Consider the following 16641-nt stretch of genomic DNA (forward strand, 5'->3'; position numbering starts at 1 on the left):
CAGCCCTCCCATCACATGACGGCGCCGGCTGATGAGGCGATTCCGCCTGCGCCGGTGCTCGGCGCTCCCGCCCGCCCTCCTCTGCTGCCGGGAGAGCGGCGTGGGGCCAAGGCGGGACAGCCACGCTCCGCGCCGCGGGGACCAGGTGAGCAGCGCCGCCGGCCAGGGGTGCTGTCCCCGCCGGCCCCGCCCCTCCGCGGGCGAGGGAAGTGCTCCCGGCCGGGGGAGCGGCGGCGGGACGGCTGCGGGGCCATGTCCCTGCTGCGGGACTGTGTCCCTCCTGTCCCTGCTGCGGGACTGCCGGCCTGCCCTGCGCCGGCTGAGGCGGGAACACGGCCTGGCAGAGCGGAGCTTCGCGCGCTGCTCCCGACCCCCGGGCTGGGAAGTGTCGTCTCGGTGGCAGCTGGTCACCGAGTGTGCCTGGGGCTGGCCGCTGATCCTGTGCTCGGACAGCACTTGTCACTTGTACAGCTGGTGTTACAGAAGCAAATAAGTCTATTTTTTTTTAATCTCTGTTTCATAGTTTGGGATGTTGAAGCATAGGAAGTTTAGGCCATTTCCTCAAATAGTTAAAATAAGGAACAGAATAGAAACTGTAAGTTCTTTTAGTTCTTCATCCTGTCTGGACCATTTGATCACTTGTTAAAAGAAGATAAATGCCCTCGGTACTCTCCCGTTCAGCACTGAGTTCGCTGGTTGTGTTTTCCAGAAGTGAGGGCGCTGAGGGTTGCAGATGAGATGTGCTTTGAGGCACCCATTGAAGACCTTCCTGGCAGAAAAGGGTGCATTAAACACTGTGGTGTTTTTTAATTGGTGAAACCAATTCCAGTGAGGAGTGTGGCCCCTCCTAGAAAGTAGGATGGACAGCTCCAAGCTGAAGTTGAAGAATTCACTTAGAAAGTTGAAGAGTGAAATCTTTGCCTTGGGGTCTCTAGGAGACCTGAGGAACAGCTGAGTGCTCAGAACAGCCAGGTGGGAAGTGCTGGGGAAACAGGGCCTGTCCTGTAAGCCTTGCAGTGGCAGAGCAGAGGAGATAAAGGGACAGCAACACGTGTGCCAAGCATGCTCCACTGCCAGGGCTTTAGCAGCTGCTGAGACCATCCTGGATCCTGGAGTGGTGACTATCTACCTTTCCCTCTCACTTTTCTTTCTCTCTTTGGCTTTCGTCTCATACCTTCTCAAAATATATTGTAAGCCAGACTAAGAAATTCCAGTAAGTGTCTTCTTGTGTCTGGATAAGTTAAAGTTTGCTGAGTTGAAGTTTGGGAAGTGCCTTATTTTGTCTGGATGTTTTAAAATTTTGTCAAGTACCTTATTCTACTTGAATGTTCTAAGGTTTGCAAGTAAAAGTTGTTACAGAGTCTCCTGGGAACTTCATTGTATTTCCCATGCACTGCCCAGGGTTAATCCATCTACCTTTCCCTGGACCTGTCAAGCAGGCTGGGGTGTTACAGGATTGTAACCAGTTTCTAAGAAAAATAATCTTTTATTAAAAATCAAAAGAGGAAAATTCATCCAAAAGAAATTACTTTCCAAGGACAGATTGAGATGAAACTACCAATGCAACGATATGATTTAGTATCATAACCAATAACTCATGCTCCTGTGTAGTTTGCTCATAAGAATGGAGGAGCCTTTTAAACTTTTCTCTGTTGGGTTTTTTTTCAGATTTCTGCTTTCACAGTGTGAATCTGTGAAATTTCCAAAGGAGCAGCAGGCCTTCTTAGTGAGATTTACCAAGTTCAAGAGGGGAATTATGCTCTCTCTGTTAACTTTGATACACAAAATGGGCCTAGAAAGATAAAGCTGCTAACATGATTTTATGTGACTATTCAATAGTGTGTGTTGGGATTACAGAGGTTCTATACAGTCTTGCTGAGATGGCAAACAAGTACTTTGAAAAAAAGCTAAATAATATACTAGCTGAATGAATTTGTTACTAAATCTTTAAGAGCATCATTTTTTTTCACTTTCAGGGAGTTCTATAAGGAACTTTTCCCTTGTCTTCTGTTGTCAATTTGACAGCCTCTGAAAGGTCTGTAATGACAGCAGTCACTGTCTTCTGTCAGGGAGAGCATGAGCTGGCATAACTAGAGCTGTAGTTGCAGCCTGCTGCATCTGTGGAAAGATGCAGCTTTAGAAGGGGATAGAAAGGGAGGCAAATTTGCATGTAATTAAGAAGTTCAATTTGTGGTGAGGTTGAACTGTTGTTAAAATGTTGCTGGAAGCACATGACCTAAAGATGGTGTACTAAAAGATAGTACTGACTGGCCAAGCACACTTTCTAAGTGGTAAAAAAGAAAAAGATAGAAAGTAAACATTAGGAGACAGAAGGTATTCAGGTCTCATAGTCTGCATGATACTTGTGAGGAATGTGGCAATGTTGTTCAGCTTAGGGGGATCACAAGGTGTGATTCTGGAGTCTCAGGAAAAGCAGTATAGGGAGATACCACCTTAGGTATACAAAGCTTGGAAAAAGCACTGTACTTTCTATTTACATGTTTTCCAGATGGCTGTTGGATTATAGCCTGTTAAAGACTATTGTTGATAGAACAACTCTTCCCCTTCTGGTATACCCCAAATTTGTTTGTGGATTCTGCTCTCTATCTCCCCCAATGGCACCTCAATGTAGTCCTTGAACATACTTGTTATTCTTTAGGGGAATACTGCTGGAATAATGCAGTATTTCTGTCTGTCTAAGAGTTCTGGTTTGTTGTGTTTATTTTTTTATTTATTTTGGTGTATCTAAAACTGAAGCAAAAGTTTTGTAATCTGCAACTTGAAGTATAAAATTCTGCACACCTGGTTCATGTTTCTCACAGTAGCTGAATGTTGTCCAAGTGGGTTATGGCAAACCATGAAGAAGGAAGAGCAGAAGCTGGGGATTTTTGAGAAGACACCAACAGATGTGAGCAGTGTGGATAGGCACAGCTTAAGCAAAACCACTCAAAGGTTCTATTAATGACAGAGCAGCTAATCCCCAAAGGGTGTAGGTTGTGGGTGTGTGTTGCAAAGCCAGAGCGTGGTAAGGAAGATAAACAGTGGTACCTGTGTGACTTTATTTTGTGCTAATGGAACGTGGGTACCAAAAGTTTGTAGCATCTTTGGCGGAAGTAGGCAGCATTTGTAAGATGGGCTTTTATTTAAAAATGGTGCTAGACGTTTTACTGTCAAGTACATTCTTAGTAGACTGCCCCTTGGTTAGATTATTTTTTTTCAAGGGCCAACTGCTGGTGATGCTAAATTGAGCATAAGAAATCATATTTCTTTATAGCCTAATTGATAATATGCCTAGAAAACCCATATGAATTTTTGCACATGTGGGCTTCTTTGGATCTTCTTTTGGATCTGAAATAGAGGAGTGGTTTTCAAGCAGATGTAATTGTGGAGTTTGAACTTCACTGTGGATTAGCAGTAGGAATGAGCAGATGAAAACTGCCAGTCGCTTTTTGTGGAAGTTTTGCTTAATGTTGAATAGGTGGTGAATTGAAAACCTGTGGTGAATTGCACTTTCACTGAAATTACTGACATCTTGGGAGCTCAGTTTTCATGCCTGCTCCCTAATGGTTCAGTTGACACTGCTTTATGGTTAGCTATCTATTAGCAGTTATGTTTTCTCTCCCAAGTTCTTTGCGTGTAAACTGCTTTTAATATGTTCTCTTGTTATTTCTAGAGTAACAGTTTCGAGATGTCAGGTGGTCCAAGAATCTCGTTCAACGCAATTGATTCTGCTCTTTCTTCTTTGAAAAATTGCCAGTCCCTCATCAACTCTGGAATGGATGCGGCTACTCAGGTTGCCCTTGACCTTGTGGAAAGTTTCAGTAAGTATATTCTCTCTTGTATGTGTCTTGAATCTGACACACAGTGAGTCCTTGATGAGTCCTAGACCTATGTATTTTGACATAGTTACTGTTAATATCTGTCTTTATTATAGGAGCTGTAGCTCTTCTGTCTTGGCCAGGGTGTTTTCATTACAATCATTGCACTTAAGTGAAAGATTTAATTTAAATTATAAATTCATTGAAAATGTAAATACCAGGCAAATACTGTCCCTGCTTTTGTAATACTCAAAACTAATTGTGTTCCAGTGGGTGTTACCCTACAGCTTTGTAGAAACTTTAACATTGCTGAATGAGATGGAGAAGGTCTCTTAAGTGGGTGAATAAAATGAGTTTTCATTCTCATACTGCTACTTTGTGTGTGTTTTATTTGACATTTAGGGTAAAATATATTAAAATAATGCTAAAGATTTTGAATACAAAGCTTGAGCCACCAGTTAGGAGTTGCAGTTTTTTTAAATGCTGTCTCTGCTGAAAATCAGGTCCTTCTTAGGATGCTTCAATTTGGACATTTGCAAAGTTGGGTACTTTAAATCTCTAATTACTTCTAACAGTCTTGTCATTGCTAGTTCACAATAAAAGGGGCATTGCAAAGCTGCTTTTCAAAGACAAACATTAGGTGACCCATTTTTCTATCTCAGATCTGTGAAAATGTTTTGACTAGGAAAAAATAAAAACTTTAAAGCTCCAAATGCCTGGTAGTTTTAATAAAGAGCAGAGAATGGAGAACAAAAATATTCCAAAAGAAGAGCTCTGCTGTGCATTATAAACCTTGCACTCAATTAAGCCAAGGATTATGTCCAATCATGATGAATGTTTTTCTCATTGTCTAGTGTGACAGTTCTCTCTCCTTTGACCTTTTTATCCATACTGCTGTCAGAGACAATTGACATGTCATTTCTAGCAGGTAGAGGAAATGGAAAGCCTGTCTGAACAGTCAGCTGGGGATTCCCTTTGACGTAAAACTTATGTAACCAGTTCCATTTCCCCTCTGCTTTAGCAGTCACCATCTCTCCTACTTCATCATAAGCAGTGCATGGAAATGCATTGAATGTATTGAATTCTTTCATGCCCAGACCACATAAATTAATTATTTATACAAAAATTAAAAGCTTTTAATAATTTCACCTTTCAGTAGAAGCCCCTGTTGCATTTCTATTGGCAAGGGTTTAAGGCAACTTAAGCTTAACTGTGCAGGTCTGCAGCTGTAAGTCTGTGCCTTGTACTCCTAGGAAATGTCTCTTCCTCACTTACTTGCTTCTGACACATTAATTACAAGCTTAAAATTATTTTGTTCATTTAACTCAGTAACCAAAAGGACAATTTTCAGCATTCTATCCTAAGAGGAGGAGATTACTCCTGATGAAATACCTGGTTACAGTTAAATTATGTCATGTGACTGGAAAACAACTCCTACCTAGACCACAAAACATTTTATTTTAGCAGAGGCAACTTTCCTGTTGGATCATGGTTATAGAATTACCAAGCGCGATCTATTATCATAGTCTATTCCATTGCTCTACAGAGAACATATTCCAGATTTGTAGGATTTGCAGGTCATACTTCTTTGGTCTGGTATTACAGAATTATGTTTTTACTTACAACAGTTGTTGTCTTCACTCTTACACCTTTCCTTGCAGATGTATTTATATGGAATGAACAAATAGTGAAGGTTGTCACTTTTATAAGGTTTGGTTTTCATTCCCCTGACTAATCTGCTTGGACTTCAAGTTCTTGTGCTCCTTACAGAATGCCATCAGGAAAGATACCAGGTTTCTGTGGCATGACATACTTTGATAGACTCCCACTGTTTTAGAATTAGCATTATCTGATCTGCTGGACTTGTCTGTTCAATGCTTACCTCCATCTCATATGTGGCAATTTCTGTTCTTAGAGCTGTTACTTGTCTATCCTACTTTGCCTTCATGTTCTGAGGTAAAATACTAATTTAATTTTGAGACAGAGTTAGGTAATACATTTCTGTGTTCTTCTGCCGTCTCATTTGCAATTTGCTTTAATTTCCTTTGCAAAATTTAACTGTCCAGCTACTGACAGGTTTCATTGCCAGGTTTAGTGAAAGCAAGGTAGTTTGTTGTGACTGTTTATTTTATTTTACAAACACTTTTTTTTGGATGTTTTGTTCCTTTGTTCTTTCATATTGGACAATGCTGTTTTTTGGGAATAGTAATGAATTTTTTCATAGCAAGTACATGAGAAAAATTACATTTGCTTCTTAAGATAAGTAACTGAAAAAACAGTGAAGTAGTTCAGTGAATGATTTTTCTTTTCTTAATTCCAGAAGCCACATCCTGAAATTCCACAAGCCAGATCCTGAAAACATTTACTGTAAAGTGTATCTATTAAATATATATTTTGTTCTACTCCTATATAGATTTATGAAAAGAAATTACTTGCGTTAAATATTGGGGTCAGGCATTGCTCATTTATGAACTTGTACAATCTCTAGAAATAGAAGGCTGTTTATTATTAATAAGGCTATTATTATTAATAGCTAACTGCTATTAATTTAGGTGCAGAATAATTTTAATGTATCTGATCCTGAAAACCTTTTATTTTTTAAAGGATTTTGTTGATGTCCATAAAGTTAAATTGTTAATTAAGATCTCCCTGTCAGCTGAGAGCCTGCTGACTTTTAGTGTTGAACATTAGTGTTGTGAGCATGTGCTGGCAAAGAGACAAAATTTTAAAAGATCCTGTAAGGGGTTAAGGATCTTTATATAGAGGTGAAAATTAGTTTGAGCAAACTGGATGTGAAAGGGAAACAGCCATATTAAAAGCTCATTTTATTTAATGAGCAAAAACGAAAGTCTTTTGTTCTTCTCAGTCTTTCTGCTGATTAGATAACTGACATTGTCTAACGGTTGTATTTTTCTCTTCTTTAAAGAACACTGTTGTTGAATAGAAGTATTTTGAAAAGTTACTATGTAAATAAATGATGTAAGCAAAAAAACAGTGTGTGTACAGTTGGTTTCAGTATGTCCTGCTTATTCTCAAAATACTCTTGGATGTTCTGTGGTTCAGCCTAGTAAAATACTGAAGGAAAGGACACATTGATATTCATGAGTGGCCCACAACCTTCCGAGGGTCTGTATATTTTAAAGATAAAGTGTGTGCTTATGTCCTCTGCTGGACTGGAGTCCTAATAGATGTGACAATTTGAAGGTGACACTGTTCAAAATCAGTTATAATGCAAGTAAAATAATCTCCATTCTACTATAATTTGCATCTTCCTAAATCTTGCCTCCTTCTGTTTTTGAGGTTCAGTAGTGTGATTGGAGAAGGAGAATTCCTTAAGTCACTTGTCACAAGTACTTGTTCGGCAACATCTCTCAATTGTAATGCTCCAAGTATTGAACTTCAAGCCACATGTTGACACCTCTGCACACAGAGGAGCAGCTGTTTGCACTGCTAATTTAACTTCTCTTGGCTGCTGAACTGTCTTTACTTAACTACTTTAAGTAGTTCTGTAGGGTTAGAAAGCACTGCTGGATGTCCATGTCAAATACTTGAATGTTAAGTTTTATTCTCTGTTTTTGGAATTAGCAAAGCCTGCAATGCATGTTGACTGGTGTGCTGATAATGGTAAAAATATGCTGGCCTGCGATAAATCTGTCATATCCATGACAGACATCCATACCTAGCTTTGCTCAAAGTTTTTGAATCTGATTTGGTCAGCTTGCCAAAGGTGACAGTTTCAGCTGACTCTTCACGAGAAATCAGCAGAACTTTGTCAGAATATGGGCCTGTAAAGTATAGAAAGCTGTGGATATTGGAATGAGAAATCTAATTCATGGTCATCTCCAGGCTTCTAGTCCAGCAGCTGCTCTTTAGATGGGGTGGTGTTTTTGTCCGGACTGGAGCCCAAGCTGGAAGGATTGTCCAGGACAAATGGGAAATAATTGGGAGGTTTGGAGAGTATGCTAGCTACAAACAAGTTAAGAACTTAGTGTAAAACTTGTGAAAAGGACTTAAAAGTGTGAACAGATAGAGTTTTATCTAATTAGCTGAAAGAGTTTTCCAGTAGAAAGTAAGATAGCTTTCTTGATGTCTGGGACTTTCTTCCAACCACAATTCACATTCCCTTTGTGAAGTATAGAGGCCCTGAAGTGTGGAATAGCTGTTTGGGAAGCTGTTACTGCAGCTGAACTCTAATCTTACTTGAGGAAAAAGAAGAAAAGAGCTACTTTTTCTTCAAAAACTTGCAGAAAATGTCATGGTCAGCTGCTACCCATGGCTGCGATCTTCCCATAGTGATCTTCCTGTAGTACTGTCAGGGTTTGTGTGAGAATTCCTCCTCTTTTTTCCCACACTTTTCTTTTTCTCATCTGTATGTTCAGAACAGGCTCACGGGTCTTAAAAATGTTGGTGATACAGTTCTTTGGCATGGGTCCCAGGATAAGTTAGAGTTACAGCTCTGACTTTTCCTTCTCATCTGCTCGTTGCATAACATGCTCCCTCTGCCAGCAGGGTTTACCTCAATTCTGTCTGCTTATCCCATTTGTCTGTTCTTGTCCCAGAGCTGCCTCTGCTTTTCTTCATGTGGGCTGCACTGCATCTCACAGGTGCAATGTCCTCCTTTTCTGACTGCTTTCTCATCTTCAGATTGATTGAGATCCCCTTGTGTCATCATGCCTGTTCAATACTAGCTGAACAGTTGTTGGTAATGTAGGATTTTCTTTCCATGGGGATTTAACCCTGTGAGATTACCCATGCCACTTTGATTTATCTCACCGCTCACTTTAACTTAGAATGGTTTTAACTTAGAATGGTTTTAACAAGAACAGCTGTAGTCTTTACTGGGGGTTGTTCACATAGGAAGGAGTGTGGAGCATACCGACATGGTGGTTAGCCTTGTTTTATGAAATTATTGCCAGCCTTTTGATAGACAGTTGGATGAGTTTATATGGAATATCCACTATTCTTTGCAGTGACTTTCTAAGCCCATTGCAACTGCCTAAAACAGGCTTGAACATTGTAAGTTTGTTCATCCATGAGAGAGAGAGGCCCTTTTCATGTAAGTTTCTCTGTCACTGACCTAAAACTTCTACTTGGAATGGTATAAACTCCAGTAGGAAAATGGACTCTGTAGCTATATTTGAATATAAAATGGTTTGGTTAATTTATTTTCTTTATTTTTTTTTTCCCTAGCTTATTTTTCCTTGGAAATTCAAATGCAGGATTCCCGCCTTCCATTGCATATGAATGACAGTTTGGTCAGGTCTCCACCACTCAGTGGCCTCATAATGGTCAAAGCTGTGGCCTGTGTTGCAGGGACTCCTCATGAGGAATCAGACCTTGGTTTTCCTTTGCAAGCCCATATATCTGTGAAGGTGCTCATGAGAAAAAAGTAGCAAACAGTTTTACATGAGCTGTAGGAATACAGTTTTTTTCTTCCTAGAGAATGTAAGTGTAGATTTTCTGTTTTCTTGTCAGAGAATGTAAGTGTAGAATGTCAAAGATAAATGGCTTTTCACTGACACTTCCTAAACAAAAATATTTTCTAGTTATGAGAAGGTACTGTAGAAAATGAAGAGAGGCTAGTGATCCATGGAATTTATCCTTCTGTGTTAGCCTTTACCAGATGCTTCTTGTGAAGCTGCAAGAATTGCCTCATGATACCACAGTGTTCACAGAGGAAGTTTTATTCTAACCCCAAGTTTTCCCTGCCAGAAGCTGTTTGGTCACTGGTCTACTTTGTTGCTCCACCAATGTCTGTGGTACTAATTGGTGACATGCACAAACTCAGTGTAGGCACCAAAATTACATCCTCCATCTCGAGGAAGTTCTTTTCCTGTTGTCTAAAGTAAACTGGTATTTTGTGGTATGGGAAGTAAAATGTTCCAGATTCCCTTTCTGAAAAATACTAATTTTGCTTCCCTTCAAATCCCTCACTGAAGAATAATAATTTTAGGAAAGATGTGCTTTTAATCTTAATTTATGCTTTTCTTCTATTGTGCTGTGCTTCTTGTATTGTTTTACAGGTATTTAACCTTTCAACTAACAATGAGAAAGATATGTTTTCTTGAAGTAGGTGAATACATGGTGTAACACTTGGAATATCTCTTCTTCAAGTTATTTTATTCTTTGAAACAAAAAAGACTGGCTGAATTCTTGTGAAATGCTTTTCTGAAAACAAAAAAGTTACATCTTTTGCACTATGGTCTGCAGTCAATATTAAAATTTTGAGAAGAGAGGGTTGGGTTAATTTTTTGTTCTACTTCCCTTTACTCACAATGTTCATATCCGGCACTGATGAGCCCATTGCTGGAATACACTGGTTGGTTCTGGAAGCAGTTCTTCAGAGAAGCTGTCCAAAAAAAAAGTATTTGGAAATATGCCTTGTTTCAAAATCTGGAAAAATATGACTTGTAATGGAAGATTTGTGTTCTTTTATGTTTATCCAAAACCACTTTGACTGTAGTCTGTAATCTTACAAAGTGGGAAGAAACAAATACGTAGTGTTGTTACTGTTTCCTAACTGGAGGTTTGACTGCAAGAAGAACGCAGTGCAGTGAGGGGAAAGCAGCTATATTAAGCAGCTGTATTATTATATTAAGCAGCATGCGTTTGTTCTGGTGGCTCTTTTTTAGTTTGGGTGCTCATTAAGCTGAGTGCATCCAAGTATCTGTTCCTCAACTTCAGCAGCTTGAAGGAAAGAGGAAACCCTTTAGGTGGCAGCAGAGGCTTTCCTTTTTCCTTCACCTGCTGTGGCACTATGGAACTCACTCCTAGAATGGATCTAGAGGTGTTGGTACCATAACACTGTACTCTTGCATTTTGTAACAATAAAATATAAATGGAGGATTAAGATTAATAGAGTATTTGTATTATTAGATCAATACACTTCACTACATTTTATACCTTTATTCTTGCATGAAGCTGCTGTGTTGTGGTTGAACTAGAGAGTATCATTCAGGGTAAAATCCAGGCTTGACTTAAAGCTTAGCTTGCTGAATAACTCTCCTTAGTGTGTTCTCATGGAAATGTACTGACAGGTTGCACCTGAGCAGAAGGTCAGAGCTGGACAGTCTCGGGTTTTGTAAGAACTCTTATGTGCTTAGATGAAAACTGCACAGTTTTATTTCACAGATTTTGGTAGGGAGGTATTTACAGAGTGTCTGATGTCAAATACATGCATATGTATGTGTGAATATTTACTCAATTTTCTTATGTATTTTTCTAAGGCAGTGGGTAATTTTCTCCCCCAAAGGTCATTGGGAGTCAGAGAGATTTGTGGTCACCTGGAGGGTTACCTCATGTACCCATAATTACTATAAATTTCTCTGTCCTAGACCTCATAAAATCTCAGTAGTCTTCAAAATAGATCGTAAGTGGGATTTAAATGCTGTATAGACCTTTTTGGAGACCCTCTGTGCACTAGTGATGTTAACCTTGAGAGAATGAGTGAGCTTACAGCTGTAAGTTATAGGCTTGAAATTGCTGGGTGAGGTTCTTTGGCCTCTGATATGCATGAGATCAGAATAGAATGATCCTGATGGTCTCTTCCAGCTGAGAAATACTGTGAAGTACTGCAGAGGTCTTGTGTGGGCTCTTTAGCACAAAGATAAATCAACCTCTTTGAACAAAAGCCAAAGAGGAATATTTTATCTGAGTAATTTACTGTATGAAAATATTCTCTGTAGTATATAAATCTGTCATTTTCTTATCATCATATTTCTGCTGCAGAAATGTGGCAATAAGAAAATACCACTAACTCCTGCTTAAATGTAGAGGCATACAATATACATAGAAAGTAGTGTGGGCTTTGAAGAACTCACTCTGAAGGCTTTAATTTTTATCAATTTAAGTAGATCGGTATTTAGCTTTCAGTGATCTAATTGTGTGCCTAAATAACTATGGAGGGAGGAGGAACCCACAAAAGTAGAAAAAAACCTGGGGTTGGCAGCAGTCAGAAAGATTAAGAATATAAAGCAATTGTATTTCTTTTCTTGATCCTTTCTTCTGGGAAAAGATTTATCTGGGTAAAAAGTAAGCATTGTGCTGAAATTTTCTCAGTGTTTGGTCAAAACAGGAAAGAAGCCCTTGTGTAGATGTGTTCCTTCTGAAACTTCATTCAGATCCCTACCAATAGACACAAGACACTTTTAATTTTTTTTTTTTTAATTTGCCTGTCTCTTTGTTCATCTCTTCAGGAATTCAAGAACTTGTTATTAGTTTTTACCTTTTTTTTATATTCAAATAACTTTTTTTTGGTCAGTGAAGAGAGAATTTATTACTAGAAGTTTTTAATACTTCCAGATTAAAAAAAAAAAAAAACAAAAACTTCTGACTCAAATCCAGGTTTTATGACATGTTTTATGGAATTTCCACCAATGTTATATAGCACACTGATGTTCCAATGAAGAATGAAGCTTGTAATATGTACTGATTAAATTCCAGGAATTTAAAGGAGAATGTTTGCTTTATTAGTCAGAATTGCATGTAAGACTTTTGTGTTTCTTACTGACACTGAGATCTATGAAAAATACCATCCTTTGGAGGATAGGCAGGGTTTGGTGGTCTGAATTGGAGCTTTAAAATATTTTTAATTATAATTTTCATAGATTTTTTTTCTCTTCTCATTTTCTTTCCCATTTTTACAGAAGAACAAGGAACACATACTAACATTATATGAATGAGATAAAACAACTGAAGTACTCTTGAATCTGATTTTTCTGAGTCCTCAAGGCTGGGACTAACTGCTTTCAAACTGGCATCATGCTGTGGTCCTGAGGAGGTTGTTGGAGTTCACAAAACATGAGTTTCCCTTTTATAAAAAAAGGTGTCAGGAGTGTTTTGGAAGATATACGAATATCTCAAATTCCTGTGTAGATATTCACTTCTGGTTTTGCTTATGTCATCTGTGCTTAGGAATATTATGTTACAAGGGATTAAAACTAATGTGAATTGTCCATAATGGTGGTAGGTGACTGGAAAAATAGGAGATGGGTAGGAAAAATGTGTGTTCAGGGGAAATAAAAGGCAGCAGAAGACAACAGACTAGCAAAGCTATCATCCTTGCCTTTGTGAATTGACAAAGAGGAAGTATGACAACTGTAGGTGTGGTACCACAATTACGGCTGATATGAAATGGTTTGAACCACTGAAATACACACAGAGCACTAAGTGAAGATTTGCACTTAGATGAAATTTATGAGTGGATCCATAACCATGTCTACAGGAGGGTAGTCTGGCATTTATTAGTGGGATGATAATAGCATGTGACGAGATAAAATATTACACTGATTCAAAAAATGTGCTACTAGAACTGCTTACAGAAAGAAAATTTACAGTGAAACCCACAGTTCAGCAAGAGGTCAGCTGAAGAATCTGTTCTGTCACTGAATAAACAGTTCAACCTTGTGTTTTCTTTCTTGTTTCAGTTTTCAGACACTGGATCTTACATTTCTGTCTGATAATCAAAGATCCCAATATGTTCAGAAATCTTTAAGATGGTAGTGGTAGATTATGAACAAGTCACCTTTAACATCTTTAACTTCAGAAGTCGAGCTGCTTTAGTCAGTCTTGGTGTAAGTCCCTCTTTCCAAGTATGAATAATTTGTGTTGCTCTTTCTTTGAAATCCTGAGAGAGCTTATTGAAGGAAAATGCAATTAACAGGATTTAGTCTCATGCTTGTTGTTTTAGAAAGAGTCTTTGCCCGAATTATACACTGTGTGCTGTTAAAGACAGGGATGCATCTGCAGAATTGCTAGCATACGGTCAGTGCCTTTTAAAAAAATCTAAAAATCAGAACAATCCCTGTACCCTTCTTAGGCATTGAGCAAGGCTCTGACATTACTGATGAGCATCCTACAGAACAACCTCTTGGGTAGGGCACATAGTAACTAAGTAACCTCCTGTCACTCACTGCTGCCCAGCCACCCTTAGGCATTGTTTGCATTACGTTAATTCCCAAACCGTGCAGTACACAGCAGTTACTACTAATGACTGGGGACCTTGTGCCCTTTTTTGTTATTGTTTCCTTTTGGGTTTTTTTTCTTGCTAATGGGCCTTTATGCCAATAAAAGAATACTAACAGTTATGACTCTCTTAGAGCTGCTATTACATGAAAGGATGGGAAAAAGTGAGAGGTGACCCCCAAAGATTGTGATCACTGGGAAGACAGCACTTGCTCATAGAGAAAGAATCAAAAGGTAGGCTAGCAAATGCTCAGGAAAAAAAAAAGTGGGAACTGGGGAACTGGGTGAGAAAAAAGAGAAGGAGAGAGGAGCAAGTGGTGAAGAAATGTGAAATGAAGGACAAGGAAAAGTGAGAAGTAAGAAATCCGCAGCAACAGGATTAAGCAGAACAGTATGCTGATTATTTTCTAGATGACAAAAGATATTTGAATGCCTTCCTTATGGTGTTTCTGTGTAAGCAACTTTTGTAGTTTCCACAAAAGTGTTAGCTTTTACAGAGGGGAAGAGTAGTCTGGCATATAAATGGAAGGAGGACTGGTCCATGTGGATGAAAATGAGAAGATAGATGTGGTCATTCTGATTAGTTCCATGCTAGAGTTGTTCAGCATACATGTGTGAACCTTTTGCCTTTTTGACATTATCAACAGATACTACAGAGTGCTCTGAAATATGTATGTGCAGTAGCACTCAATAGAAGGTGACAATCTCAAACTGCTCCCTAAATTACGTATAATGAACTTTCCTATTAAAAAAGACTTAACAAAAGAACCAGCTGGCTTAAGGAGAAGGTGGCAGATGAAAAGAACACAATTCAAAGAAGTGTTCACACATTAAGGAAGTAATTTTAACAGGCTTTCCCCAGACTGCAAGTGGGAATGGAATTATACATTGCATGTAAATGTCAAGTGACAATAATATCTTCTGAGTTAAATCAACCTTGCAACCTCTTTCCTATTTTTCTTAAGCAGATGAATAAAGTTTAACTTGTGATTTCCTTACTAATCATCTTAGTAAGCAGTGGGTGAGTAGATTTTTTACTGCATGGGTAGATTAATGTGACATTTTCACAAGACTTCAGTTTTTGAAGTTTATTGCTTGTGGGTGTGGATGTAATTCACAGCTGTTTTTGAGGTATGCCATAACTCATTCAAATTCTGTATTTTCTTGGTATTTTTAGATTAATCTTTTATCCATGCTTTGTTAGAGGTGTGTAGTCTAGCGCGATGTCTCAGCTTCTCCACTGAATATACTTTTGTGTGTAGACTTGGCCCAATCACTTTTATAGAAAAGCAGATTTTAAATTGAGCAAAATTCAAGAGCATATCAGTATAAAGGGGAGAAAATTCTCTCAACTAGTGCATGTTAGCCATACAAATCTCAAGCATAGTTCTATGGTTCTGAATTAAATTTATTTTAATAACACAATGACTGATAGCTATGTGATAGTTTACCAGTTCTGTTTAAGTTTGGAACAGAGGTAACATTTTACTTCTTACCTAGTTACAGAACATTTCCACATTCAGTTTCAATTTATACTCCTGTTGTGTTCAAAACTAGCCCTTGAGAAGCCACGATGCTTCTCAAAGCTCCTTCTTTCCTACTATGGACAAAGATAACAACATTATCTAAAAAACATGCTGAGAGACCATCATCTGTGGTGTACTGTAAGCTGTCAAACAAATTCTTGTTCCCTCTCAAAATCATAAATATTTGTGCATGTATAAGAGACCCAGGCAATACAGACTTGCATGGCCTTTTTTTGCACAGAGATGTGCATTTTCCATGTGATAACAAAGTAGCAGCTCCATGTAATAGGACAAATTTGTATGGATTTTGTGGGAAATGAAATTTCAGCAATGGAATGATTTAGCTCTGTCACTTACCAGCATGTAAGCAACAGAATGAATGCCACATACCAACAATTCATGCCAAAAAGGGGAGATCTGCCAATTCACAGAAGAGGTTTTATGCAAAGGAAGCCTGCTAGAGGCAGAAAGAAATGCTGGTTTTCATTACACTTAACGTTTGTGTGCAGTCTTTGCCTTTGCCTTGTCTGTGTAAGAGGATTATGTGGGTTGGGTTTTTTTGTGTTGGGGTTTTGGGGTTTTTTTTGGTCCTTTTGAGGAATTACGGGCTCTGAAACCCTAGCTTTAATACTGCAGCATGGTTAGCACTTCAAGTGCCATAGCAATATGTGATTCATGCTGAATTGGATGTTTTGCACAAGGAGCATCACTTGACCTTTGCTTGCATGAGACACTGGTTTTCTAGATTCCTTTAGTCCTTGGTTGTGTTCTCTCTGTCAGTTCTCTTCAGCAGAAACTGGAAAATATCCAAAGCACATGGAAGTATCTGCATTCTCAAAAATTAACTTTGGAGATGATACTCATATCAATCTCTACTTATTCAATTTGTAACCTTCACATTTCTGATAATCTTACAGATCAGTGTTTCTGGTTTTAAAACCCCAACCTTTCTATTGTCAGCTGTATGTCATGAATCTGATTTGTCTTTTGTTTATTCCTTTATGTGTGTGGATCAGTGTCAGCTCTGTTGTAAGACACTTCACTGCTTTGTTCACAGTGGTGTAAAATGTGGAGTTGCCTGCCAGCCAGATTTGTCTCAAAAGCTGCCTATAAAACTGGATTGTTTTCCCACCCTGAGCTTGCTGCTCAGCTGCAGTACAGCCAATGGCCTGGCTGGTTAGCAAAAGAGCAGTCATGCTCTCTCTGGGGCTACTGATTACCACCTCTAAATTCTGAAGTCAGGAATGCCAAGGATTGTAGAAGCAGAAATATCAAAACTTAGATTGGGAGGCTGTGTGGGTTCAGAGGAAAAAAAAGTTTTTAAGCATCTAATC

The 16641-nt window shown here is 38.8% G+C and overlaps 1 protein-coding gene across 2 annotated transcripts in view; it reads left to right on the plus strand.

Annotated features, from left to right (window-relative positions):
- Positions 1 to 9: 9 nt before the first annotated feature.
- Positions 10 to 16641, plus strand: part of NSMCE2 (NSE2 SUMO ligase component of SMC5/6 complex) — a 129457-nt gene continuing 112825 nt past the window's right edge. For both annotated transcript variants that reach the window (XM_085053560.1, XM_085053561.1), the window contains exons 1-2: positions 10 to 145; positions 3674 to 3821. In XM_085053560.1, coding sequence (XP_084909686.1) covers positions 32 to 145; positions 3674 to 3821 — 262 coding nt within the window. In that variant the 5' untranslated portion in view covers positions 10 to 31. The remainder of the gene's footprint in view (positions 146 to 3673; positions 3822 to 16641) is intronic.

This window comes from Lichenostomus cassidix, chromosome 2, assembly GCF_008360975.1.
Source record: "Lichenostomus cassidix isolate B80296 chromosome 2, HeHo_3.0, whole genome shotgun sequence".
Lineage (NCBI taxonomy): Eukaryota > Metazoa > Chordata > Aves > Passeriformes > Meliphagidae > Lichenostomus > Lichenostomus cassidix.